Genomic DNA, 27,347 nt, shown 5'->3' with positions numbered 1-27,347 from the left:
GCCTTATCAGTCCCTGTACAGTGTACCTTAGGTACCCAGGGCATAGGTGCACTCAGGGCCTACCAGGGGCTGCAGCATGTATTATGCCACCCATGGCTGGCCTTCCAAATCTGACACAACTGGCTGATCAATTAGATGGGGCAAGGTGGTGTAATCACCCTTTGCTATAGATCTAGTATCCATATATCTAACCCTAAAATGGACACATATCCTCCTATCAGTCACTCCTATGGCAGGCCTTATCAATCCTGGAGGCAGAGTGCTTGGAATTATGTGAGATGGTGCTCTAGCATGAGCTGAGCCTGTCTGCAGCTTTCAGAACCAAGTCCTTTAGCTGTTTCCATGATAACGCTATACCATATACTCTTAAGTGCATTATAATCCTCGCGGTTATTGCTAACTTTGGTATAGCATTATCAAAACATGTCGAGTAAGGTGTCATACGAATTGGAATACTACCCCTCGCCAATTCTGGCGACGGGGGTAGCATTCCACCCTTCTAGAGGGACACGACATGTATGTAACTGTGAACCCCGGTTAAAGTTAACTCGAGCCTCAGTATCACAAAATGGATGCTGCTACCACAGACACAAGTCTGACCTGCTGCTGGGAGTCCTTCCAGCGAGAGAGGCTTGGACAAAGGGTTTCCTGCCTTGGGAGGTGCCAGCACCACCCCAGACAGGATTTTGTGTATTAGGTAGGACAGAGCTGAAAGGAATGAGACATACATGGGGCACACAAGGTGTCCCTGTGCATACACCGGTCTAAACCAGTTCCTGGGGCTCTCCAGCCCCAGCTCTGGCGCAAGACCAGACAAAGGATAGGGGGTGTAACCACCCCCCTTCCTGGTCCCACCCAGAGGAGGGACCTAGTCGTAGTACAGCCCCCTTTAGCCGGATAAAGGTAGGAGCTGGTTTCATTCCAAATTAGATTATCCTGAACAACTTTACAAGAAGAAACTCCGGACTTCGCGAATAGCAGGAATTCTGTGTTAAGGAGTTGAGCTTCAGGTAGGTGCTGGGCATCCAGGTCTGATGAGGTACAGACCGTGTTTGAGGCATTGGATTCCCGGAGCTCAAGAGACTTTCAAGCAGAGTTTTGTGTCATCAGCATATTGGTGAATTTTGATGCTATTATTGGTATGTAGAGTCCTAGGGGGATTTAGAGGTTGAATATGAATGTGACCGTCTTGAACTCTGAGGTATTCTGTAGGTGGTAGGGAAATAATGAGACTTTGATTTGCAAATGTGAATGGACTGGTGTTGGTTGGTTAGTTAGGAGAAGAACATGTGAAGGAATTTCAGTGAATCCCATTCGAAGCATCTGGGTGATTGATGAGGTTTGTATAATTCACTGTGTTGAAGGCATCTGGGAGGCTCACTAGTTTGCTCACTGCTGTAATTCATTCCCCCTTCAATACGGTTTGCCTCGTAGTACAAGAACTTGCTACATCATTAAATAGGAGCTACATTAGAGCAGTCATGACAGAACATGTAGGTAGGGATCTCTTAATCAAGCTACAGAACCAGTAGTATCTGCAACTTCTAACTTCTTTATTGCTCTGTCACTAGGCAGCATTTTCCACTGTCCCTAATTAGTGATCGTGTCAGCCTAAGCAGTGACACGAGAGAAAAGCAAGCCATCACCCAACATCCTCTTTACCACATAAGACATGAGAAAGTCCACAAACCACACACCTTACACTTTTTGCAACAGATATGCAGAAGGAAACGCAAGACCATTGCCCTTCTTCCTCATTTACAGAGGCAGACGGTTGTGAGGAAAGTCAGGTCACCACATGCCATTCTCCTTGGTAGCAGTAGATACGCTTAGAAAAGCCTCACCCTCCTTCATAATTTACAGCAGCAGGTTGTGTTGGCATGAGGAAAGCCAAGACTATTATTGAGGGCAACAGCCTGTTAATAGCATCAGTGTCCACCTTCTCTAAGTAGGATATATGTAACTATATTTATATAGATATGTACATATATATGTATATATGTAACTATTTATATTAGCATCAGCTAAATTTAACATGACATCATATTGTTAAAAGATAAGCATGTACAACATTCAGTTGAATGGGTTGTTATTTTTTAATAAGCTTCACAGTGGTAATAGTACAGAACCTACAAAGAAGAAGTAATAGGTGAAAGGCACTACTGTCACCACAGTCCCAAATAGTGTCACATCTGAAAGAGACACGTTCGTGATAGATTCCTTACCTTAGAATATCCCCAGGCGTCAGACTGGATCCGGAAATTATTGCATAGCAATACCCCTGCGTGTCGGTAGGCGTCGTCTGCGGCTCCGCATCCGTTGTCGGTGTCGTTGGTGCCGGAATGACGTCGTCGGAGTACCTATCGGTGCCGGTAGGGATGCCCGGGTTCAAGCCCTGCTCGAAGTGCGACCGACTGATGTCGGTGACAGACCCCCATCGCCAGTGCCTGAAGTGCTTAGGCCTCGATCACGACGACCGCACCTGCTCCGACTGCCGGGCCCTGACGTTGAAGGCTAGGCGGGAGCGGTCCCCCAAGCGGCTCGAGCTCCGGCAGTGGGTGCCGCGCCGCTCCAGGTCCCGGTCCCACGGGAGGTTGAGGGGCAGGTCGCGGAGGCGGAGTCATCGCAGCTCCGGGAGTGGACACCCGTCGTCGGGATCCAAGTCCTAAGGTAAGAGGCATGAGAGGTCGGAGAGACGTCATCGTTCCTCCGACCCACTCCTACGCACCCAGACGCTCGCACGATGCGGCCGGGGGCTCGGGCGACACCGCCCACGCGACTCCGCGGGAGTCGCAAGCGTCGCCGGCTGCCCCATACCTTCGGGTCCCTGGGCACGGCGCGACGCCGGAGGAGATCGAGCGGTACCTCATGGCCATGAGGTCCCTCCCTCCTCAGTCTGGTTCCGTGGCGCCTCCGGGCCCAACGGTCCCGACTGGAGGTCCTAGCGGGTCGGGTGCTTCGGTCCCGGCGCCGCAGGACCTCACTGGATCCGGTTCCGGATCTGGGTCGTCGCCGGTCGACCTTACGACCTCTCCGGCGCTGGCCCCACGGGTGTCGCCCCCGGCGCCCACTGTGGACGCCGTCCCCAATGTTTCCTGCAGTCCACTCTGGCTATAGAACTGCGCCGCTGGCCGCTGATTCAGTCGGCCTTTGGGGATTTTTATCTCCATGAGGAGGCCCTGTCTACTAATCCTGTTTTACAGGACACAGGTGACGAGGAAGATTGGGAGGGGTCCGAGGACCCTCTGGCACGGGAGTGCCAGTCTCAACAGGACTGGACATACGAGCTTGGGGAGGCCAATGGTATTGACACATAGCCAGACACTGCATTTCTCTCCCCTCCGACTGTGGCTTTGGAGGAGGGGTCTAGATATAGCGTAGTGTTGACGAAGGTAGCCAAGGCCTTAAACCTTGAGCTCCCCGTCGCGGCCGTGAGGACTAACCTCCTCACCGAGGTCCTCAAACCGCAGTCAAGCTCCAGCGAGCCTCTGCTGCCGTTCAATTCCCGGCCCCACCAACAGGGAATCCAAGAGATACGAACAGTTCGGGAAGAAGGTGTTCTCGTCTGTGTGCTTAGGGCTGCGGTCTGTTAATACCGCCTGTCTCTTGGGCCGCTACACCCACACTCTGTGGGACGCGGTTGCGGACGTGCTGCCACAATGTCCGGAGGAGGTCCGGGCTAAACTCGCCCAAACCCTCGCGGAGGGGCGAGATGCAGCACGGTATTCCATCCGGTGTGGGCTGGATACAACGGACTCACTGGGCAGGGCGATGGCAACGACTGGCGGTTCACCGCCACGCGTGGTTGAGGTCCGCCAACTTCTCGGCCAATGTCAAGGCTACACTCCTGGACATGCCGTTTGATGGCCGTCGCCTCTTCGGCGACAAGGCAGACTATGCGCTGGAACGTTTTAAGGACTCCAGGGCTACGGCCAAGTCCTTGGGCCTCTCGGCCCCACGCCGGCAATCGGGTGCCTTTCGCTCCTTTCGTGGCCACAGAAGGGGCGCCCCTACACGTGCTGCCAGCCACGCGCCGCAGAATGTTCAACAGCGCGGTGGCGGCCGTTGAAACCGCCGTGGCGGCGGTCGGGGGCAACGGCGAGGCCAGTCCACACCTCCCTCCACAGCACCCGCCTCAAAACCTTCCTAGTCCGAGTTTTCAGGCCCATATGACGCCTGTGGGAGGCAGGGTTCGCCATCACCTCTCCCATTGGCGTACTATCCCATCGGACAGGTGGGTGCTGCAGATCGTCCGAAGGGACTACTCCCTCCCCTTCGAGGCGACCCCTCCATCCATGCCACCGCGTGTCGGAGGATCACTTGCAACTTCTGCCAAGGGGGCCATCGAGCGCGTTCCTGGGCCAGAAGTAGGGTGTGGATGTTACTCCCACTACTTTCTGGTACCCAAGAAGGGCAAAGGGGGCCTACGCTCTATCTTGGACCTGCGGAACGTCAACGGCTACCTCCGGAAGGAGAAGTTCAAGATGCTGACTTTAGCTCAGGTCCTAGCTGCCCTGGACCCAGAAGACTTGCTGGTAGCGTTGGACTTGCAGGACGCTTATTTCCGCATCCCCGTCCTGCCGGCCCACCGGCGTTACCTGCGGTTCACGGTAAGCCAGGAGCACTTTCAGTTTACCGTGCTCCCCTCCATTTGCTGGGGTTCTCCATCAATGTGCCGAAGTCGCACCTGTGTCCCTCCCAGAAGCTCCTCTTCATCGGAGCGGTTCTCGACTCGGCGCAGTTTCGGGTTTACCCACCCAAACAGCGGGTTCGGGATATACAGGCTCTGATTCCCATCTTTCAGCCTTTATCCCGAGTCTCGGTCAGGTTGACGCTGCAGCTTCTGGGGCTGATGGCCTCCTTCATCCTTCTGGTGCATCACGCCTGGTGGCGGATGCGGGCTCTGCAGTGGGACCTGAAGTTTCAGTGGGCCCAGCATCAGGGCAACCTGTCCGACCATGTCTTGATCTCAGAGGGCACTGCGAGACAACTGCAGTGGTGGCTCACGGACCGCGATTGGGTTAATGGCAGATCCCTCTCCCTACCCCACCCAGAGCACGTGGTTGTGATGTACACGTCCCTCAAGGGCTTGGGAGGCCACATTGGAGAGGCGGAGATCAGAGGTCTCTGGTGGAGTCCCGGCTCCACATCAACCTTTTGGAGCTGCGGTCGATTAGTCTAGCACTGAAGGCATTCCTCCCCTTTGTCCGGGGGAGTGTAGTGCAGGTGTTCACGGACAACACCACCGCCATGTGGTTCTGCAACAAACAGGGCGGGGTGGGGTCGTGGACCCTTTGCAGGAGGCTCTCCGCCTCTGGCAGTGGCTGGAACATCAGGGCGTGACCCTGGTGTTCAACACCTGGCAGGCTCTCTGAATGCCAGGTCGGACGAACTCAGCCGTCGGTGCATGATGGATCACGAATGGCGTCTGAACTCTGACGTGGCGCAAGGCCTCTTTCAGCAATGGGGAGAGCCTTGGTTAGATCTATTCGCCACAGAAGAGAACGCGCAATGTCATCTGTTCTGCGCGTTGGAATTTCCAAGGCGGCACTCGCTCGGAGACGCTTTTCGTCGCGAGTGGAGTTGCGGTCTATTGTACGCCTTTCCGCCTATACCACTTCTGCCCAGAGTGCTGAAGAAGATCAGGCGCGACCGGGCCCAGGTTATCCTTGTGGCTCCAGACTGGGCACGAAGATACTGGTATCCCGAGCTACTCAGCATGTCAGTAGATCCTCCGATTCGTCTGCCTCTTCGGGAGGACCTTCTGTCGCAGCAGAAGGGGACGGTCCTGCACCCGAACCTGTCCAGTCTCCACCTACAAGCTTGGAGATTGAGCGGTGGCAGTTGAGGCCATTTGACTTGCCTCCCGAAGTCTGTAATATCATTCTGGCAGCCAGGCGTCCCTCCACAAAGTCGGTATACGCCTGCAGGTGGAACAGATTTGTGGCATGGTGCACAGCAAAGGCTGTGGACCCTCTCTCTGCACCCCTTTCTGAAGTTCTACTCTTCCTTCTTTCCCTTGCCCAGCAGGGCTCTGCTCTGGGCACTCTTAAGGGGTACCTTTCTGCTCTTTCCGCCTTCTTACGGCTTCCTGATCAGCCTTCCTTATTCAAGTCCCCCATTGTAAATAGATTTCTGAAGGGCAATCACACACGTTTCCTCCTGTTCCGTTCGTGATGCCCCAGTGGGACTTGAATCTTGTACTCACTTATCTAATGTGTGCTCCCTTTGAACTGCTCCATAACTGTCCTCTCCGTCTTCTCACCCTGAAGACTGCTTTCCTGGTTGCCATCACCTCTGCCAGGAGAGTGAGTGAGCTCCAGGCTCTTTCTTCTTCTCCACCTTTCCTCTCTGTTCATCCGGACAAGGTGGTGTTGCGTACACGACCTTCCTATCTGCCCAAGGTTGTCACGGCCTTTCACATTGGGCAGTCCATTACTTTGCCCACCTTCTTTCCGCCTCCGCATCCCTCGAAAGAGGAAGAGAGGCTCCACGGTCTGGACCCAAAACGTGCGCTCTCTTATTACCTAGATCGCACACGCCAGTTCCGGGTGGATGACCAACTCTTTGTTGGTTACGTGGGCGCGAAGAAGGGAAAGGCAGTACACAAGAGGACCATTTCGCGGTGGATCATCTTGTGTATTCAGGCATGTTACTCCATGGCCAAAAAGGAGCCCCCTGCTGGATTATGGGCTCATTCCACTCGAGCCACGGCAACAACAACTGCCTTGGGCCGAGGAGTCCCCTTAAAGGACATTTGCCAGGCAGCTACGTGGGCCTCGCTGCACACGTTCGCAAGACACTACTGCCTGGACAGTCAAGTCCGGAGGGATGGCTTCTTTGGCCGTTCCGTCCTCCAGGACTTTCTGGTGTGATATTAGTTTGCAGACCCACCACCGGGGTTGGTCTTGCTGGGCTATCTATTCTAAGGTAAGGAATCTATCACTAACGTGTCTCTTTCAGATGCACAAGTTACTACTTGTGTAACGATATATCTGTAAGAGACATTAGTTAGTGCTAGATTCCTTACCGACCCACCCATCCTCCCCGTTCTGCGAACCGATATCTAGGGTTAGGGTCATCCCCTTTCAGGGCCCTAGTTTCATGGCACCAGTGTTGGTTCTAACATGGCTCTGCGTATCTGTCGCGGAAAATCTGTGTTTCAGAACTGATCTCAGCGCGCATGGGCGGCGTCTAAGTACTCCGACGACTTCATTCCGGCGCTAACGACGCCGACGACGGACGTGGAGCCGCAGACTACGCCTACCGACGCACAGGGGTATTGCTACACAAAAATTTCCGGATCCAGTCTGACGCCTGGGGATATTCTAAGGTAAGGAATCTATCACTAACTAATGTCTCTCACAGATATATCGTTACACAAGTAGTAACTTGTGCAACTCTGCACTGTTGGTTCTTTTCCATACATGTCAGCCAATCTATAAACATGCTCTGGCAAGGAAGCAGGCCCATTAGGCATTTGAAGTAGTCTACATCACAATAAAAAAAATGGGGAAGGGAGTATTGAGTATTTTAGCATTTGGGTCCATGAGGAGGTTGTACCTGAACTAAAGGTGCTACGTAACAGATTAAATGCCATAGAGCAGGCATTTAATCCGCCATACAACCAGAGATGTGAACACCTGAGTTGCTATAATGAATAGGCTATTAAGTTGGAAAGGGTGTTCAACGGGATGAAGGTGCGCCCTTATGAGCAGTGTATCCTGCATGGGGTAGGATAGGATACCCGTGAGCATGTCCAGGGGCATTGTATATTGAGTATCCATATGATTCTTGGTGAAATGAAGTGGGTGTGGGGGGGTTCATGATTATCCCTGTAACCTGCCAGTGGCCACGCTCTTGAAGTGTTCAGAGATGCTGCAACCCCCAATCTGTCGAAGAGTCCATATGCCAAGCAGTGATCCCCATATGTAACTGTTACCAAATGTTTTCCACAATGGCTAAAATTGGATAACCGACTCATTGTATCTTTAAGCTCTGCTGTCACTACTCATCCAGAAAGTATACTAGAGATAAAAGGGTCCATGTCCTATTATATATATACTGTTGAATGTTCGATCTGTATATCACCCTCTGAAGGCTGTTTTGCATACAGCTGCATGCCTGATCCCTAACCAGTGAATATGACTCTCCCTCAGCTCCCCACCTACATGGATTTTATCTAAACGCCCCCCTTTGTCATGCATGCAGTTCAGATTACTGCCATCTTCAGTCCCATCAAACAAACATGATATCCCACTAGATACATGTATGCCACCCACAAAACAAATTGCCATTCACTTCCAAAACCCATCCTCTAGAACCATTTCATTGTTTTCTATGACTTGCCCAGACTCCTAGCTTTTATTAGTGGTAGAACTTTACATTTTCCTATTGTCCATTAACTGCCCCTTCCTCATCCACTGTTGTGTAAAATGCTCTGCTGCCCTCTCGGGCAATGTCTGCACTGTTTAGATACCACAATAATGTAATCTAAAATTGAAAATAGTTAGAAATGCTGCCCTTTAAAAGTAGGGCTTATCACAGGGATCCATGTTCTCCTTGGCACACTTCCTAATGTTGACACTACAGCTGTTAGCCAGGTTAGCCCTGTTTGATACACCATGGGGCGGAGTCTGTACATGGTGTTCGTGGACCCGAGGTCCGCATTTGACCTGGTACCACGCGGGAAATTATGGGTGGTCCTCAGGGAGCTAGGTGTTCCCACACTGCTACTACTACAGGCAATAATCAGGCTCCATGATGGAAATTTTGCCCAGGTCCGGTGCGGGAGGGAGGGGGCGCTGTCATCTACATTTCCTATCCACAGGGGGGTAAGACAGGGCTGTGTCCTCGCACCGACCCTGTTTTGCCTCTTTGTTAATGGCGTAATATCCTACCTTGATAATGTCAGGAATAACAATGCCTCCAGGCTGGCAGGCAGGAGGGTTCCGGCAATTATGTTTGCCGATGATACGCTCCTGTTTTCCAAATCCCCGATGGGGATTCAACGGATACTAGATGGGTTTGGGGATTTCTGCAGGGCGCATGGGATATGATAGGCTGGAAATGGTCAGAACTTTTCAGTATCTGGGTGTAACTTAACACGAAAATCTATCTTGGGGTCCACAGATGGCAAGATCCCGTCTAAAGTTATCCCAAATGGTGGGGGCAATTTTGAAGGTTTCAAATTAATCAACCTTCAAACCAGTTAGTCCAGCCCTGGAGATGTACAAAACCCAAGCCAGAGCAGCTTCATCCTATGGTGGTGAGTTGTGGGGCCACAATGTTGGGACAGAACTCGTCAAGGTGGAAAACAACTTCCTTAGACGTTTGCTGGCTCTACCACAAGGTACACCCCTGTTACCACAGAGATTAGATCTGGGGCTCCCTTCAATAGGAGATGAACTGGCTCTAAAGCCACTGAGGTTTTGGCACAGGCTCTGGTCCACTAGCGAACTCTCCCACTATAGGCAAGATCTGAAGCACGTCCTGAGTCTTAACACCTGTGACAGAATTCCATGGGTGGCATACGTAAAACGAGAATTCTATCGACTGGGACTGGCTGATCTGTGGGATGATCCCGAAAGAGGCTGTTTAGGGGTGTCCCGCAAAAGGCTCTCCAAGACTTTTAAAGACAAGAGCCTCAATTTGCTCGTGTATGCCCTGAAAACTGGCTCCCTCACCGAACAATTCTTGGACATCAAAAGTTAATTTTGCTTTGAAGGATATATGGACATTATATTCTCTAACACCGCAAGATAACTTTTTATCCAGTAGAGGTTTGGCACATTGCCCCTTAAATCCTTTACAAGCAAATGGACAATGCTGGACGACAAAATCTGCCCTGGGTGTGCAGCATGAATGTGGAGGATGAACTACACGTGCTGTTTTTTTGCCCTGCTTACAGCAGACCGAGAAAGTACTGGCTAGTGCCACTATGTAGGAATCTGGGCTTCAGAAACTATTTACAATCGTACCGAATTCTGAAGACAAGCACCCTGGACTTTATCGTCTTTCACGTAGCCAAGTATCTAATGGCTATGTGGCAGATAAGGGGAAAAATATTGAACGGGTAACTGCTAACTTCTAAATGTGAAATGAACTGTACTGAACTGTTGCTAATTGGGTTTTTAATTTAAGTCTTTTATGAACTGAATCAACTAGTCCCTTGCTTCCTTGCACTGTTTTTATATTGTATGTTTGTATGTGTTTTAAATGTTTTTACTGTATCTTTTATGGTCTCAAATGGCCAAAATAAAGAAATTTTGGATTTGGATTTGGATACACCATGTACCAGTGGCCCTACCATATACACAAAGGATCCTCTATCTGTCTTCAGAAAGCTCCACTGAAGAGCTTTAAAGCAAGCTCATAGGGGCTGCCCTTCCACAGGGGTTCAATTAGCTCTTCTCTAAGACGCTTAATAAAAAAGCCCAGCCAGAAAGAAAAAAAGGAATGAGGACTTTTGTGCTGGGAATAATGTCCCTTGCCTCTGGGTAAATAGAAAGTGGAAATAGCAGGCTGAAACTCAAAGCAACCTTTATAGGAAGTACCAGTCCTCACTAAATGCAGAAGTTTGCCAGTGTGTTAAAGTCTCTGTGGTGTGTTGGAGGTTTTTTATGTGATTGGGTCACTTTTTTGTGTGCCTGTAGTCCATGTATTTGGGTTCACCTGTATGAGAAGATTTATGTGTAAGTTGAGGTAGTTGTGTTTTTAGGAGGATGCTTGCTAAAACACATGCCCAATTACCCCACCGCACTTAAGTGTATGGAGTCATATTGGTAATGCGTAGATTTGCATATGATGGTATTTTGAAAGTCTGTAAAAGGAACCTCTTTGTAGCCTAAACGATGCCCTATTCTTTATGCAGAAGCTGTTTCGCAGAGAACTGCCTCCCCCTTTCAAGCCTGCAGTAGCCCAGCCTGACGACACCTTCTACTTTGACACCGAATTCACCTCACGCACCCCCAAAGGTTTGTACAGAGCTGCAGACACCGGCTGAACCAATATCCTCTTCTAAGATGTGTCTTGTGAGATGCAGAAGGGAGAGATGCGCACTACAGCCTCTTAAAAGTGGATCATTTGAATAGAGATCTGGCATGCGAAGGCCATTCCTCGGAGGTACTTTCTGTGTAAGCAAAGAGACTCCACAGACCTGGCTTCTGTGAAAGATCAGGCTTTGAGAGGGTCCAAGTCGATGCAGTTTGGAAAGAGTGAAGTGTCATTAGTCATATTGTTTAGACTTGTAGGTGGCACCCTTATTGCAGCCAATGAACAACAATAAGCGAATCCAAATATAAGGCCCAGAAAAGTATAGCTAGAATTCTTGGCTAATGGCTGTCGACGTCAAGTCAGTTGTTTGTAGTAAGCCTTAGTTGCACATGCGGTAAGCTCTCACCTACATTGTGTGGCATGCTCCACTAGAGGGCTCTCAGTTTATCACTGGGGGAACAACTTGGGGATTGCCAGTCTGTTTTTTTCACAGCCCCTTAGTCCAAGTCCTTGGATCTCCTAATATCCCCCAATGTGTACTGTAAACCACCGTCAATTGATGACTTGCTTCTTTCTTTAGCAATATAACTTTATGATTACATTTGGTAAACCTAGTCTACTGAGTCTTGCTTCACGTAATGTTGATGATTGTATCTTCTGCGACCTAGCTGGTAGCTTTGTAGATCTGCATTAGAATACTCTTCATAATAAATGCATCCACTGCTGCTTTGCTTCTTAGTACTTGGTTATGACTGACCACTTAATTCTGAGGCCAAAAATGAGGAAGTAATGTTAAATTGGCTCCAGAATTACTGATTTGCCCCAGTAATTCTTTATTTCTTAATGGCTCCTTGGGCTCCAACTCCCCATTGGCTGACTTTTCCCCAGCCCCAGAGTTGCTGGTACCCCCAGAATTAGTAACTCCAGCGAAAGAAAAAGAGCACATTTCAAGGTACCTTGTAGTGATGGCCTTGACAGTATTTGAGATAGTCACTCATGGAATAATCCTATCATTCATACCAGACACCAAGTATTGCTTCATTTTAGTCTCTTTGCTGTCTCTGGACACTTACATATTGTCTTCAGTATTTTCCCAGCAGTCTCCTGGTCGTTGCGCAGCTCTCTTTAGTATGATGCTCTGATCCCTGACTTGTCTGCATTCTCTGATGTCCATCTTTTGCCATTTTCTTTTACAGACTCTCCTGGAATACCACCAAGTGCTGGAGCGCACCAGCTCTTCCGTGGTTTTAGCTTTGTGGCTCAAGGATTGGTGGATGAAGAGACCAAGGGTATGACACCCCAGAAGATGGTGCAAAACATATCCAAGGTAAAACTAGAGTCCTATTTATGAATGGGTTTTGTGTACAAGCATGCAAGCTAGTTCCTTTATTACACACCCAAGCTGCTGTTTAAACATAACAGCCCAGAACAGTATCTTTCAGCCTCGGAGGCAACCAGTCTCCATGGAAACTGGAATCCGTTATTTCACAGACCTCACCGTTTGGAAGCTTTATGATTTGAATTCCTTTCAATAAGTTCCATTTTTATCTGCTATTTTATCTGCTCTACATAGGCAACATTTTATGTGATTTTATATTTTTTTTATAAATCTACATAGGGAGTGTTATACCATCTTCAATTAACCCGGTGTCAATACCAGCAGTTACGTTTTTAATGCTACTACTAACACTGAGTCTACTTGGAGAGGTCAGTGCTGAGCAACTGGCAGCCAATTCAACTAGTATGTAAGCTGGCAGGAGAACTATATAGTTATCTCTGTTGTCTCAGCAGGGACTCTCCTTGGGGAGATGCAAGAGGGGTGTATGGTTTCTGTTTCAAGGTTTCCCATCCCCAGTCAGCCAACATTATTACTTATACCCACACTACAGCGGTTGATGCTACTGCTTGTTGAATTGCACCAAGTACTGCTCCTAATATCGCAAGTACTGCTTCTGTATTTGTTAACTTTATACTTGAGATTCTACTTCTGAAACTTAGTTCACTAAGCAGTATTGCTTGTCCCAATGCTAATATTGGATAGACTATTGTGACTTCTGCTGTTACTTTCCAACATTTGCTCGTTCATAGATTTATATGCTCGGATCATTTTCCTTGTCCATGCTGAGTCTCATGGCAACTTTAGAATAGTTGTGTTCCCTCACAAAGACATGAAAAAAGTCATAAATGTGGTTTCTGATAGATACATCTGCCTGTGGATGCCTCACATTATGAATAATCCCTGTGCTAGCATTCCGCAGAATTTTTTCCTAGCTCTCCACTCCGACGAAGACGTCACAATGCCACGTCACCGGAGCATAAGAGCCTCGTCGGCGGGATGACGTCAGTTCCCTTTTTTTTGCGCTGTCGATGCGTAACTCTTTTCTAGCATTCTCCATATTTGTTGTTACTTAGTAGTTCCTTCACCTTTAACTGTTGCTGTTGAGATGTCCTCGAAGAAGTCCGGGTTTAAGCCCTTTAGGGAGTGTGGGGGTCACATGTCCATCACTGACCCCCATAAAGATTGCTTATGGATTTTGTCATCGGATCACGAAGTAAAGGACAGTTCCAGTTGCAGAAATATTAACTCAAAGGCTCTTAAAGAACGGGAGGCCTAGCTGTTTATGGCAAAGGAAGGAAAAGGGCGTAAAGGAGCTAAGTAGAAGTCGTTGACTTCACATACGTCAAAGTCCAGGAAACACAAGAAGAGGAGGCATGGGTCTCGGCGCCGTTCGTCGAATGGTAAGGCTTCGAGGTTTGCCGGTCCCTTAACATAGTCAAAGACTTGGCGTCGCCTTCACCATCTCCTCGAGTGACTCCGGAGACATTTCCTTCTCCAAAAGGCACTCCGGTGCAGTCTCCTGTGCCGTCTCCGACGCAGAGGGGTACGCCGGATTTGTAGAGCTTGTCAGTTCAGGATGATCCTTCTCCTGTGCACGAGATTGAACCTGTGGCTTCACCAGTGGATCTGGCTGATCCGACATCGGATGCTCCTTGTGTGGATACTGGCTCGAACCCATATCCACAGTTTCCAACTCCAGGTTTGGATCCAACGCATTTTTTAAATGCAATATATGGAGTATTTGTTAAGGCAGCCTTCCCCTCCGGAGCACCTTCGGGTCCTGTGGATCCGCTGGCCTTCAACTTAGGCATGCCTCAGCACTATGCCCAATGCAAAAACAACAGTTGATGAACAGAATGCAGAACAATGTCATACATGCACCCCAGTACAGAGATCTGGGCCTAAAACCATCGTTGTTTTGCACTCCACACCACCCCAGTTCAGACATGGCCATATGCAAATCAGCCCTGACCCTGTGCCTCATGAGAACAGTCCAGCCCGAACTGCCAAGCCATGTCTTTCCTGGACCGGAATCAAGCATCCTAGGACCGGTTTCTGGCTATCAGCCGTCTTCAGCCAGGATAGCTTGACTCCAGTGGTGTGGAGAGCATGGGACTCACGTCTGAGCATACCCATCCCACTCAGGGTGACCAATGCGAAAACAACAGTTGATGGACCGAATGCAGAACAATGTCATACATTCACCCCAGTACAGAGATCTGGGCTTAAATCCATCGTTTTTTTTGCACTCCACACCACCCCAGTACAGACATGGCCATATGCAAATCAGCCTTGACCCTGTGCCTCATGGGAACAGTCCAGCCCGAACTGCCAAGCCATGTCTTTCCTGGACCGGAATCAAGCATCCTAGGACCCTGTTCCCATGAGGTTGTTGAAGGCGGGCTCACCCAAGACAGTCGTCAGCCACCTCCAGGCGATGGCAGACCTCCTGCACCAGCTGGAGTTCTCCATCAATGTGCCGAAGTCACACCTGTGCCCCTCTCAGAAGCTCCTCTTCATCGGAGCGGTTTTTGACTGTGTGGAGTTTCGGGTTTATCCTCCTGAACAGCGGGTTTGGGATATTCAGGCTCTGATTCCAATCTTTCAGCCTTTATCCCGAGTCTCGGTCAGGTTGACGCTGCGGCTCCTGGGGCTGATGGCCTCCTGCATCCTCTGGTGCATCACGCCCGGTGGCGGATGCGGGCTCTGCAGTGGGACCTGAAGTTTCAGTGGGCCCAGCATCAGGACAACCTGTCCGACCATGTCCTGATCTCGGAGGGCACTGCGAGACAGATGCAGTGGTGGCTCACGGACCGCGATCTGGTCAGCGGCAGATCCTTCTCCCTACCCCAACCGGAGCACGTAGTTGTGGCGGACGCGTCCCTCCAGTGCTGGGGAGGCCACATGGGAGAGGCAGAGATCAGGGGCCTCTGGTCTCCGGCGGAGTCCCAGCTCCATATCAACCTCTTGGAGCTGCGGGCGATTCGTCTAGCACTGAAGGAATTCCTCCCCTCTGTCCAGGGGAGTGTAGTGCAGGTGTCCACGGACACCACCTCCGCCATGTGGAACTGCAACAAACAGGGCGGGTGGGGTCGTGGACCCTTCTGCCAGGAGGCTCTCCGCCTCTGGCAATGGCTGGAAAATCAGGGCATGACCCTGGTGGTTCAACACCTGGCAGGTTCTCTGAACGCCAGGACGGACAAACTCAGCCGACAGTGCATGATGGATCACGAATGGCGTCTGAACTCGGACGTGGCGCAAGGCCTCTTTCGGCAGTGGGTAGAGCCTTGGTTAGATCTATTTGCCACCGAAGAGAACGCGCAATGTCATCAGTTCTGCACGTTGGAATTTCCAAGGCGGCACTTGCTCCGAGACGCTTTTCGTCGCGAGTGGAGTTGCGGTCTGTTGTACGCCTTTCCACCTATACCACTTCTGCCCAGAGTGCTGAAGAAGATCAAGCGCGACCGGGCACAAGTCATTCTTGTGGCTCCGGGCTGGGCACGAAGATAATGGTATTCCGAGCTCCTCAGTATGTCAGTCGATCCCACGGTTCGTCTGCCTCTTCAGGAGGACCTTCTGTCGCAGCAGCAGGGGACGGTCCTCCACCCGAACCTGTCCAGTCTCCACCTCCATGCTTGGAGATTGAGCGCAGACAGTTGAGGCCATTTGACTTGCCTCCTGAAGTCTGAAATGTCATTCTGGCAGCCAGGCGTCCCTCCACAAAGTCGGTATACGCCTGCAGGTGGAACAGATTTGTGGCATGGTGCACAGCAAAGGCTGTGAATCCTCTCTGCCCCTCTTTCCGAGGTTCTTCTCTTCCTTCTTTCTCTTGCCCAGCAGGGCTCTGCTCTGGGCACTATCAGCCTTTCTAAGGCTGCCTGATCAACCATCTTTGTTCAAGTCCCCTATTGTAACTCGTTTTCTGAAAGGCATCCCACACATGTTTCCCCCTGTTCCATTTGTGATGCCCCAGTGGGACTTGAACCTTGTTCTTACCTATCTGATGTGCTCTCCCTTTGAGCCACTTCACAACTGTCCTCTCCGCCTTCTTACTCTGAAGACTGCCTTCCTGGTTGCCATCACCTCTGCCAGGAGAGTGAGTGAGCTCCAGGCTCTTTCCTCTAAACCTCCTTTCCTTTCTGTCCATCCGGACAAGGTTGTGTTGCAGACTAGACCCTCTTTCCTGCCCGAGGTTGTCACGGCCTTCCACATCTGGCAGTCCATCACCTTGCCCACCTTCTTTCCGCCTCCGCATCCCTCAAAGGAGGAAGAGCGGCTCCACCGTTCTGACCCAAAACGTGCGCTTTCGTTCTACCTACAACGCACACGCCTGTTCCAGGTGGATGACCAACTCTTTGTTGGTTACGTGGGCGCTAAGAAAGGACGGGCGGTGCACAAGCGGACCATCTCTCGGTGGGTCGTCTTGTGTATCAAGGCTTGTTACTCCTTGGCGAAGAAGGAGCCTCCTGTTGGGCTGAGGGCCCATTCCACTCGGGCCACGGCGGCTACCACTGCCCTGGGCCGGGGAGTCCCTTTGCAGGACTTCTGTCAGGAAGTTACGTGGGCCTCGCTGCACACGTTTGCAAGACACTACTGCCTGGACAGCCAAGTCCGGAGGGATGGCTTCTTTGGCCGTTCCGTCCTCCAGGACTTTCTGGTGTGATTATTGGTTCGCAGACCCACCACACGGGTTGGTATTGCTGGGGTATCTATTCTAAGGTAAGAAATCTAATACTAACCTGTTTCTTTCAGATGATAAAGTTACTTACCTTCGGTAACGATTTATCTGTAAGAAACAGTAGTTAGTATTATATTCCTTACCGTCCCACCCATCCTCCCCGTTCTACGAACCGATATCTAGGGTTAAGGTCGTCCCCTTTCAGGGCACTAGTTTCAATGGCACCAGTGTTGGTTTTTTACATGGCACTGCGTTTCTGGCGCTGAAAAGCGGTGTATAAGAACAGACGTCAGAGGCGGAGGCGGCGCCTAAGTACTCCGACGACGTCATCATGGCGCCCACAACGCCAACGACTTACGCGGAGCCGCGGACGACGCCTACCGACATGCATGGGTACTGCTACAAAAAAAAATTACGGATCCAGTCTGACGCCTGGGGATATTCTAAGGTAAGGAATCTAATACGAACTACTGTTTCTTACAGATATATTGTTACCGAAGGTAAGTAACTTGTTCATTTGCCTACGCATTTTTCAACCTCTCCCACTTCCATTCATTGTTCACAGGCTTTGACAGCTATCTCTCACCCTGATAGCCTCAACTTGGGCCAGGCAGCCCTAGTTCACCTCCCTTCTGGAACTCTCTCTAGTTCCTTATGAGAAGCTACTCAATCAGCCTCATCAGGCATCCCAACCTCCGGCAGCTCAACCTTGTTATTTGGCTGCTGAAATCCTAGAGTTTGGTTATCTCAACCTCTCGTCAGAATGTATGACTGTCTTTAAAGAGGCCCACATCCAGTTCCTGCTATGCACCTAGGTGGGAAAGTTTTACACACTACTGTCTTCCTAGACCTATTGCTTCACTTCAAGCTGTAGTTCAGGATATTGTCTGTTATTTTCTTCACTGTCAGAAATCAGGCCTTGCATGCACATCCATCAGGCTTCCTTCAGTGGCCGTCGCTGCTTACCTACTAAACAGAGAACACACTTCCCTTTTCAGAGTTCCTGTTATGAAGGCTAATATGGAAGGACTCAAACTGGTCCCACCAAAGGTGCCACTGGCCCTGGTGTGGAACCTCAGTAGTGTTTTAACAATGCATATGGGACCTCCTTTTGAGACATTTTACTCATGCGCCATTCCACTTTCTTTAATGGAAGGTACCTTTCCTAGTAACTATCACGTCCTTCAGCTGTGTCAGTGAGCATCAAGTGCTTACCCTCAAAGAACTTTTTTTTTAAGGTCACCACGATAGACAAGTCCCCAGGATGAATCCTACATTCCTTCCGAAGGGGGTCTCTAGTTTCCACCTAATCAAACTATAGAGCTGTGTTCTTCCCACATCCAGAGAACATGCTCTTCATAAATTAATGTCAAACGAGCACCAATGCATTATATTGATGGACTTAGCGATTCCTAAAGACACAACTGCTCTGTGTCCACACTTAACCACACTAAAGTTGTGTTCGGTCAGAAGCACATAGCATGTTGGTTAGTTGGATGCATACAGACCTGCTAAGCCAAAAGACTTTTGCCTACTCCTATTCAGGCCTCCCTAACCTGTAAAAAAGAGCTAATGTCTTTCCTGGTCTATTCCCTACCCTTTTACTAAACATTACTGTGTGGATGATTTAGCCTGGGAACGCCTAGAATGGGCCAGACTGCATTACGTACTCTCTTCCAGTCTTGCAACATCCTCTGCTTTGAGGAAGGACTGGTTTTCAGTCTATGTACATGTGTATCTACAGCTACAAATGCCACAAACTGAAATGTTGTAAACCCTATAAGCATTTGTTTGTGGCATGTAGTACTGTAGATTTACATGCACCCAACCTCCTCCCTAGAAGACCTTCAATGTTGCAGACACTTTTTACCTTTTATATTTACTATTTCTTTTGCATTGTCATCTTTTTTGTATCTCTGTGCTCCATCTATATTCTCACCCTTTGGGCAGAAAAACAATCTAAATAGAGAAAATACTCGTGGGCATTACCAGCAATAGGTGGAGTCACTAGATCTCATGGTTCAAAAGACTTCTATAAAGAAAAACCTGCTCGTGTCAGAGCCCAACACTAGATGACTGGAGTATGCACAGTGTGTGAATCTACAGCACTATATGCCACAAACAAATGCTTATATGGTAAGTAATATTTTCCAGATGTTTGCAGACGCTACAACGAAAAATGATCATGCTCCTTCTAAAAGCACCTATATAGTTGGTCTCAAATATCCAAAGAAATCGAGGCATCTAGTCCAGATTTTCCTTACCTGCAAGAAAAATGTATAAGGCATCCCAGCTTGGATCTCAGGGCATTAAACAAATTCATAAAAAGGCCTTTCAGAGCACCAAGCATCAGTAGATCTGGAGGGTGCACATTTCCATCTGCTATCAGTTAGTCAATAAGTAAAGTACGTTTCATCTTAAGTACATATCTTTAATATTTAAGTACTATAAAAATGATTTAATTTAAAAAGGCCTTTGCATAATTTCAGCAGCTCAAATGTTTTTTCCTTTTTCTGAGGGCACTAACCAAGAAGCAAATTTTGTGGGACTAACATTTGAAGGTGAATCAGGGCTGGTTTTACCTGCCAAAATCCCTTCCTTCTGACAATGGTAAAGTATAACATTGTTTAACAGTCTGATAATAATCACCCCCAAAAAACAAATTTGCGCTGTACCTTGGACCGAGAAGTTCTAACATGAGCATGGCCCTTGATTTTCCACCTTATGCTGCCCCTGGGATTCTGCTAAAAGGCAGTGCAAAAGATTCAATCTAAAACAGTTTGAGGAAGCGGTGATGGGGCGATATAACCATGAGTAAGTAGGGTTCCATAAAAATATCTGTTTTTAGGAGTATATGGGCCTTAACTGTAGGTTTTAAAACGTATTTCTTCTCTATCCACTTTAACTCATGTCATAAATTACTTTTTAATCCAGAACCATTCTTTTTTATTTTTTTGTGTGATCCTTTCCGGTGCCCCATATATTCATCTGAACACCCCAGTTTTTGCAACCAGACTTTAATATAGTGCTACCACAGGATGGCATGACCTTTATCCAGGGAAATACAATAATTTATGATAGCCTGTTTCCGCCCTAGCTCAACATCATATGAGATTTAGAGTGGTTTACGTCCATGTCAATGGAAACCATAAACTCAATGAAGGAATTTAGTAAATGCTGAAGGCCCATTGCTGTTCTAGCTACCAAAACTGTATTGTCCGAGTATATAAGTGCTGGAATGAACTGGGACCCCACCCAGGAAATATCTTTAGTGGCCTAGCATAAAAAAGGGCCTAGGTTGTTAATATACAATGAAATACATCCTTGTCTCACCCCTTTATATATTTCTAACTGGGCTGTTAAGGACGGTTATGATTATACCTAACTGCAGCTGTAAAGTCCTCTTGAAGGCCATGTAAAAAGTTTATACTGGTATGGTCCAACCCTAAGTCAATTAGTAACAACCTTAACTTGGTTCAGTTTGACCTTATCGAAGGCCGACACCAGGTCCATAAACGACAGATGCCCCTGCCCTCTTATAACCAATTTATATTTACAGATTATCAGGTGTAGTCAGCCACTGATCAAGTGTGCCTTTACCCTGCCTAAACCCATATTGCAAACAGGAGATCACATTTTTTGGCTCCAGCCAGTTTGATAATCTAGACAATATCACCCTGCCCAGGACCTTAACTGATGAATCAATGAGCGAATTATGCGAGGAGCAAGATGGCGGAGGGACGCTGTCCGTGAGAAGCCTGCACCGCGATGTTGCCGCGGAGAAGCTGGTGACTCTTGCATTTTTGCTTGTTCGTCAATACGAGAGGATTGCTATTGTTAACTGTTAAATGTTATATGGAGATAACGTAAGAGAAGGGGAAATATTTTGCTAGACCTCTAAAAACAAAGCAGCGTATCGGAATGTATTGTGGTGAGAGGAGTTTACCTGTGAGCACGCTTCACTGGAATCAAGAGGATTCGGGGGCGTCTCAGGCTTGCTTTGGCTCAACTTAGTTGGATTCACCTGGCGGTCTAGCTAGTAGCTACAGTGCCGGATGCAGATGCTTGCAAGGACTGGATTGAGTTGTGTCCCCCGCCTGCCTCGTTTGCTGCACACCTACCAAGCAGCGCGACTTGCAGCTCTACGCATCTTGTATCACACTAATTCAGGGACTGCTTTGCTGGTACCCCCTCTGCTGCCGAGATGGCCCCACAGAAGAACCCTGCAAGAGGGACTCGTGCTACGAGTCGATTGTTGGTGAGTGGGGAGACACTGGTAGGCGCAAAGGCAGCAGGGAAGGCTGATGCCGCTGGGATAGGGTGTGTGAAAACAAGTGACGAATTTTGGGAAGCCAGTCTTGCGCTATCTGCAATCAAAAAAGTCAGCCAAACTGTTGGAAGCAGAAAGTGATGCAGATTCAACAACTAGTAACAAACTAGTTGAAATAATTACCAATTCAATTAACCTGGAGCAAGCCAACAATGATAGTACCTTTGGGGGCAATAATCAAGATGCGGTGCAGAAAGCCGCTGAGAACTCAGAACAAATAATGCTTATGGAAATGGAAGGTCATTCAGGGGGGGCTGAAAATTTAGACAGTGTGGACATGCAGGGAGAATTGGGTGGGGGGTGCGGATAAAAACAACCCAAAGCAATCTAGTGAAATAAATGAAACTCGACAGGAACTAAGCATACAGAGCTACAGAAAGCAATTCACTTCTAAATATTGAACCAAATCAGCATGAGCAAGGTACTGAAACTAACCAGCATAATTATGAGATGGAGAAAACATCTGGTGAGGCGAATGGTTGTAACACGCTATTTGCAGAGCATGTAGCACTGAAGTATCCTAGCTATGGATTCTGAAGAGGCAGTCCTAGTAGCTGCGGCTTACGTAATGGCTAACCATCTGGGTCACTACTCTGGTATAATCCAAAGAGAGGGAGAACAAGGGAATCAGGTTACAGAAGTTGATGACGTAGGGCAGCAACCCCATACAGACACAAGAGCAAAGCAAGTGGCCTCCCTGGCATTAGAAGTAAAAAAAAAGAAGAGGAGCCCATAAGCTAAAAATTCGAAAGAAGCAAGCGGGAATCGGAGCATATCTAGCGTTGGGTCTGCCAGTAGGAAAAAGGCACAAATTAAGGGATTAACTGCTAACAGCCCAATGCGGACATGGGTACAATCAAAAGGAGGGAGGAAAACCGTGATGTCGAGGCTATCTGATGTAGGGCTTGACAGATAAAGCTACAGATGTTGTTAGTCCTGCTGAGTCTGGTGCGACAGTACGGGAGCAAGCTGTTCAGAAACTGATTTGGATTTATAGCCCTGTATAACACCTGAGGGTGATCCAGTCCAAAATGAATTATTCACGGTACTTGGCTCACCTCAACGGCCCCACGTATCAAGCCCAGGGAAGGACTTGCAAAAAGGACTTACTGCGGAAAATGATACTCTAATAATCTCCCTGATATTACAAGCTCTGAGAATCGGAGGGAAGAGACGAGAGAGCTTTTTGCTCAGATCAGTGCAGATGACCTTAGTATTCAACTGTCTTTGAAGGAAGTAACAGGGAAAGTTGGTGAAATAACTGGAGAGATAACTGAGCTACAGCAGAGAGTGGTCACTACAGAGCAGCTCAGTGCCAAAGTGGTAAACCTAACACCGCAAGATGACGATTAGCTAGTGAGCCTGGAACTCAAACTTGAAGAGTTGGAAAATTGGCAAAGGAGGCCAAATGTTAATGTGTTTGGTATTCCTAAAGGGCAAGAGGTCTCAGACTCAAGAACATTTATTGCGCAAGTGATGCAGAAGGCCTTCTGGTGGACTGGGATTGCCGATCCAGAGGGCTCAGACTCCCATTGGTCCAACACAGGAAGGATGATCGCTACCCAAGGCCGTTTCTGATCTACTTCGGGAACTATTTGCTGAGACAGGCAGTCTCTTTAAAAGTGGACCCTCGAACCCCGATAGCCGTAGGGTCTTACTCAATCTTTTTCCGCTCCGACTTCTGTAGGGCAACTATGGACAGACGGTGGAGTTTGAGACAGTTAATTGTTCCCCTAAAATTTACAGGGGCACAAGCCTTGTTACAGGAACCAGCTCGCTTGAAGATTATTAGGAGCGTCAATCGCTTTCTTTTACGTCTGAACCTGAGGCTAAGGAAGTATTACTAAAATGGCAGAAAGAGGGGACTGTTAAAGACCGAGTCGGGACTAACTTTAAGGCTTTAAATAGTTTTTTGTTGTTGTGCCCTCTCTGGTTAAATGAATTCAGGGGCGAGACTTCTTGGCGGCCATTACAGAAGCAGGTTTCCAGCTTAGCTGCCATACCACCGGCAGCTGTAAGAAGGGGATGATTCCTCCTCTAGAATAAAGGTGGGATGGTTGGGGTTTGGGAGGGTTGGTGGTAGAGGGGCTATGAAGAAATAGAAAAGGTCAACACAACTGAAGGGAAAGGGGAAAAAAACAAATACATAAGAGGGAAAGAAAGCAGCAAGGTAATCAAAAGCTAATGGAAGTGGATAACGGAAGAGGCAGAGAAGAATCAATATTGGGATGGCAACGATAATGTGTTTAGCCTGGAATGTGGCTGGTCTCAACAGCAAGATTAAGAGGCAGTTGGTATCGGAAGAATTAAAAATGTACAACCCCTAGATTGGTATGTTGTCAAACACATCTTTGCTATAAAGATAGAGGCTTCTTGAGACATTTAGGTTATGAGGTGATAGTTTGCTCTGCACAAACATTGTCTGTCCGGGGCATAGCTAGTTTAAGGAGCAAACGATTTTGAGTGGAAGTTTGTAGGACACTGTCTGATAATGGGGGTAGATGGGCTATCGCTCAAGTGATAATAACTGGTAAAAAAATATGTTCATTATATGGCCTCAATGTAGATGATCCTACTGTAATAGAAGCAGTTACTTTGGAATTATTAAATTGGGAGGGGGAGCGATTGGTGATGGGGGATTTTAATTGTATGATGAATTATTGAGTAAATACTACACGGAGGGGGGCTTTTCAAAGGATGCGAAGACACGGACAGCCATATGGGAGTTGGGGCGTTTGCAGGTATAGGAAGGTGGATATCTGACTATGGTTGCCCCCAACTTTTTGCCTGGTGTTTTGCTGGTTTTTCGACTTAGTTGACCTGGGACCCTGCTATTCAGGACCTCAGGCCTACTGCTCTCTCTGTAAAATGGATTCCATGTACCTTAGGTACATATCTAATTGGATACGGAGTCACCTTATCAGTCCCTGTACAGTGTGCCTTAGGTACCCAGGGCATAGGTGCACCCAGGGCCTACCAGGGGCTGCAGCATGTATTATGCCACCCCTGGCTGGCCATCCAAATCTGACACAACTGGCTGCACGACAGCTGGGGCAAAGTGGTGTAATCACCCTTTGCTTTAGATATAGTATTCCTATATCTAACCCTAAAATGGACACATGTATTCCTATCAGTCACTCCTATGGCAGGCCTTATCAATCCTGAAGGCAGAGTGCTTGGAATTATGTGAGATGGTGCTCTGGCATGAGCTGAGCCCGTTTGCAGCTTGCGGAACCAAGTCCTAATAGCTGTTCCATGATAACGCGTACCATATACTCTTAAGTGCATTATAATCCTCGCGGTTATTTGCCAACTTTGGTATCGCTTTATCAAAACATGTCTAGTAAGGTGTCATACGAATTGGAATACTAACCCCTCGCCAATTCTGGCGACGGGGTTAGCATTCCACCCTTCTAGAGGGACACGACATGTATGGTAGCTGTGAACTCCGGTTAAAGCTAACTCGAGCCTCAGCATCACAAAATGGATGCTGCCACCACAGACACAAGTCTGACCTCCTGCTGCTGGGAGTCCTTCCAGCGAGGAGAGCTCGGACAAAGGGTTTCCTGTCAGGGGTGGTGCTTGCACCATCCCAGACAGGGTTTTGTGTATCCCAGGTAGGCAGGGCTGAGAGGAAGGTGACTGCAAGTGGCACCCTGGTGCTCACTGTGCATATGCCGGCTTAAACCAGTTCCAGGGGCACACCAGCCCCTGAGCTGGGGAAAGTCCGGACAAGGGAGAGGGGTGTAACCACCCCCCCTCCTGGTCCCACCCATGGGCAGGACCTAGTCGCGTGCCAGCCCCTTTTCTTAGAATAAAGGTAGGAGCAGGCCCCCTTCCCAAATTAGATAATTCTGAATCTTGACTACTTTCCACGAAAGGACTCTTGACTTTTTCTGAAGACTCTCCCTTGTGGCTAAGGAGTAGCCACCCTGCACCAGCGGGCACCATCTAAGCGCTTGCGGTTTGCTGCACGTCCATCCTCCGGATCAAGACTGACCAGCTCGACGAGACCCGGAGTCCCTGGCATCTCTGACCTCTTAACTGCATCATCAGCCCAGCTGAGATTCGTGGGTGTGACGAGACCTGAGGGACCGGCCATCTTCAAAACCAGCACGACGCTTATCCAGCACGACCGCCGAGGGATCCTCGAGTGAGTGCTTTGGGGTTTGAGCAGCCCTAACCCTGAGCAGCTCCAGCACCGAAGTCCAGCCCCCCAGCATCCACGAGATCTGCGTGGGGCCCTTCTGCTCTTTGCTGCTCACCGCGTTGTCCGGTCACTGGCCTGCTGGCTAGTGGCCCTCCTGACGACGAACCACGACGATTACACCGCTGGTCTGGTTGCTCCAGACTGGCCCTTGCTCCCCTCCAAAAGAGGAGCACCCCGGACCCTCCTGGTCCACTCCAGATGCCATCTTGACTCCACCGCGTGGGCTTGACTTTGCCAAGGTTTGTTGCCCCAATCCTGGGTCCAGCATCGCCGACAGCAGACACCTTCGTGGGACAGCTCGCACCTCCATCCTGGTCGCCGACAACGCCTCCTGGTCCGAGAGACAGCAGAGCCCAGCGTCGCCCACTCACCTGGTCGAGGTGACTTCATCCGGTTCCATCCGGGTACCCACTTAATCACTGGCTAGTGATTAAGAACTGAGTCCCCTCTGCTTTCAGGTCGTCTCAATCATCGATCCAGGCTTAGATCCCTCCGAATATCTTCACTGGTCGCCTGCCAGCAACTTCTTCTTTCAGGCTCCATAGACTTCAACGAGGATTCCCGAAGTCTTTTGAACCCTATGCAGCTGCAGCCCCTGGGCTAGGTAACCTGAGCATTTCGGTGCTCCAACATAGGTTCACTATCCAAGTGTCCAGATCCTTTGTCGTTTTCAGTCTATCTAGTCGGATTCGTCCGATAACAGTAACTTTACAAATACTAGCCTCCATAGACTTTGTCCCGCGTGAGAGTGCACACTCTGCACCCGATCTCCTTAGGCCTCCTGCTCCTAACCTTAGGGTTCAGTAGTGTAGTCCTAGCGATCCTGAAGCCTCTGGATCTTGTTACTTACCTGCTAGTATTTCGTATTCCACTTTTAGTGTATATGGTTTTTCGTGCCCCTCGGGCATTTGTGTAAATTGTGCAACATGAAGTATTTTCTTAAGAGTTTTGTATTGTGCTTAGCTCCCTGACTCATAAAGAGTTCAGGGTAGACTTGTTATAAATAAATATCCTTTTATTTTTCATAACTTGTGTGGTGTCCTTTCAGTTGGTGTTCAAGGGGTATATGTGATGGTATAACAGCTGGCTTAACACGCCCTCTAGACTTTAGCCTAAAGACTGCTCTTGTCCATTCTACTAGGATAGCTGGTCTATAAGGTTGACTTACAACCAATCATCAATAAGGGTCGTTTGGAATGATATATAGTGCTCACTATTCTAGTGATCACTGTGTATCAGGCCAACTTCTCACAGCAGGTATTTAAAGATGTTTGGAGGACTCTTTATCCCAATAAGGCAGGTTATACGTACTATTCTACCCCTCATAAGCTATATTCAAGAATTGACATGACCTGGGCATCAGATAACATTTTATGGTCAAGTAGTATGGAAATATGCCCGAGGGTCATGTTCGACCATATTCCTGTCCTTCTTACATTTAGGATTTCCCCTGAATATAAAAACTCCTGATCCTTCTCCTTTCCCAGATATCTACTTACGGATGAAGAATTTGTAATTCGGGCTAGGGTATATCTTAAGGAGTGTTTTTAAACAAATATAGGGACACCCTCTCCCATAGTATTGTGGGACACATTTAAGGCAGCAATTAGAGGTTTTACCCAGCAATTCATTTTGAGACAGATTAAAGAGCAGAATACGAAAATGGAAGTTACTATATTGGCTATACGGAAGATGGAAGACAAGCATATTGATGCAGTTACTAGAGGTCTTCAAAATGCCGATGAGTTGGGGTACAGCCTAGTGGATTGAAGATCAGCGCTGAAAAAAACATTCA

The 27,347-nt window shown here is 48.6% G+C and overlaps 1 protein-coding gene across 2 annotated transcripts in view; it reads left to right on the top strand.

The window, feature by feature from the left end:
- Window positions 1-27,347, top strand: part of RPS6KA1 (ribosomal protein S6 kinase A1) — a 1,033,098-nt gene that overhangs the window by 692,526 nt on the left and 313,225 nt on the right. For both annotated transcript variants that reach the window (XM_086957626.1, XM_086957627.1), the window contains 2 exons: window positions 10,874-10,976; window positions 12,192-12,322. In XM_086957626.1, coding sequence (XP_086813752.1) covers window positions 10,874-10,976; window positions 12,192-12,322 — 234 coding nt within the window. The remainder of the gene's footprint in view (window positions 1-10,873; window positions 10,977-12,191; window positions 12,323-27,347) is intronic.

Source organism: Lissotriton vulgaris, chromosome 2_1 (genome assembly GCF_964263255.1).
Source record: "Lissotriton vulgaris chromosome 2_1, aLisVul1.2, whole genome shotgun sequence".
NCBI lineage: Eukaryota > Metazoa > Chordata > Amphibia > Caudata > Salamandridae > Lissotriton > Lissotriton vulgaris.
The sequence above is the reverse complement of the archived record's forward strand: the minus strand, read 5'-3'. Positions and strand labels throughout refer to the sequence as shown.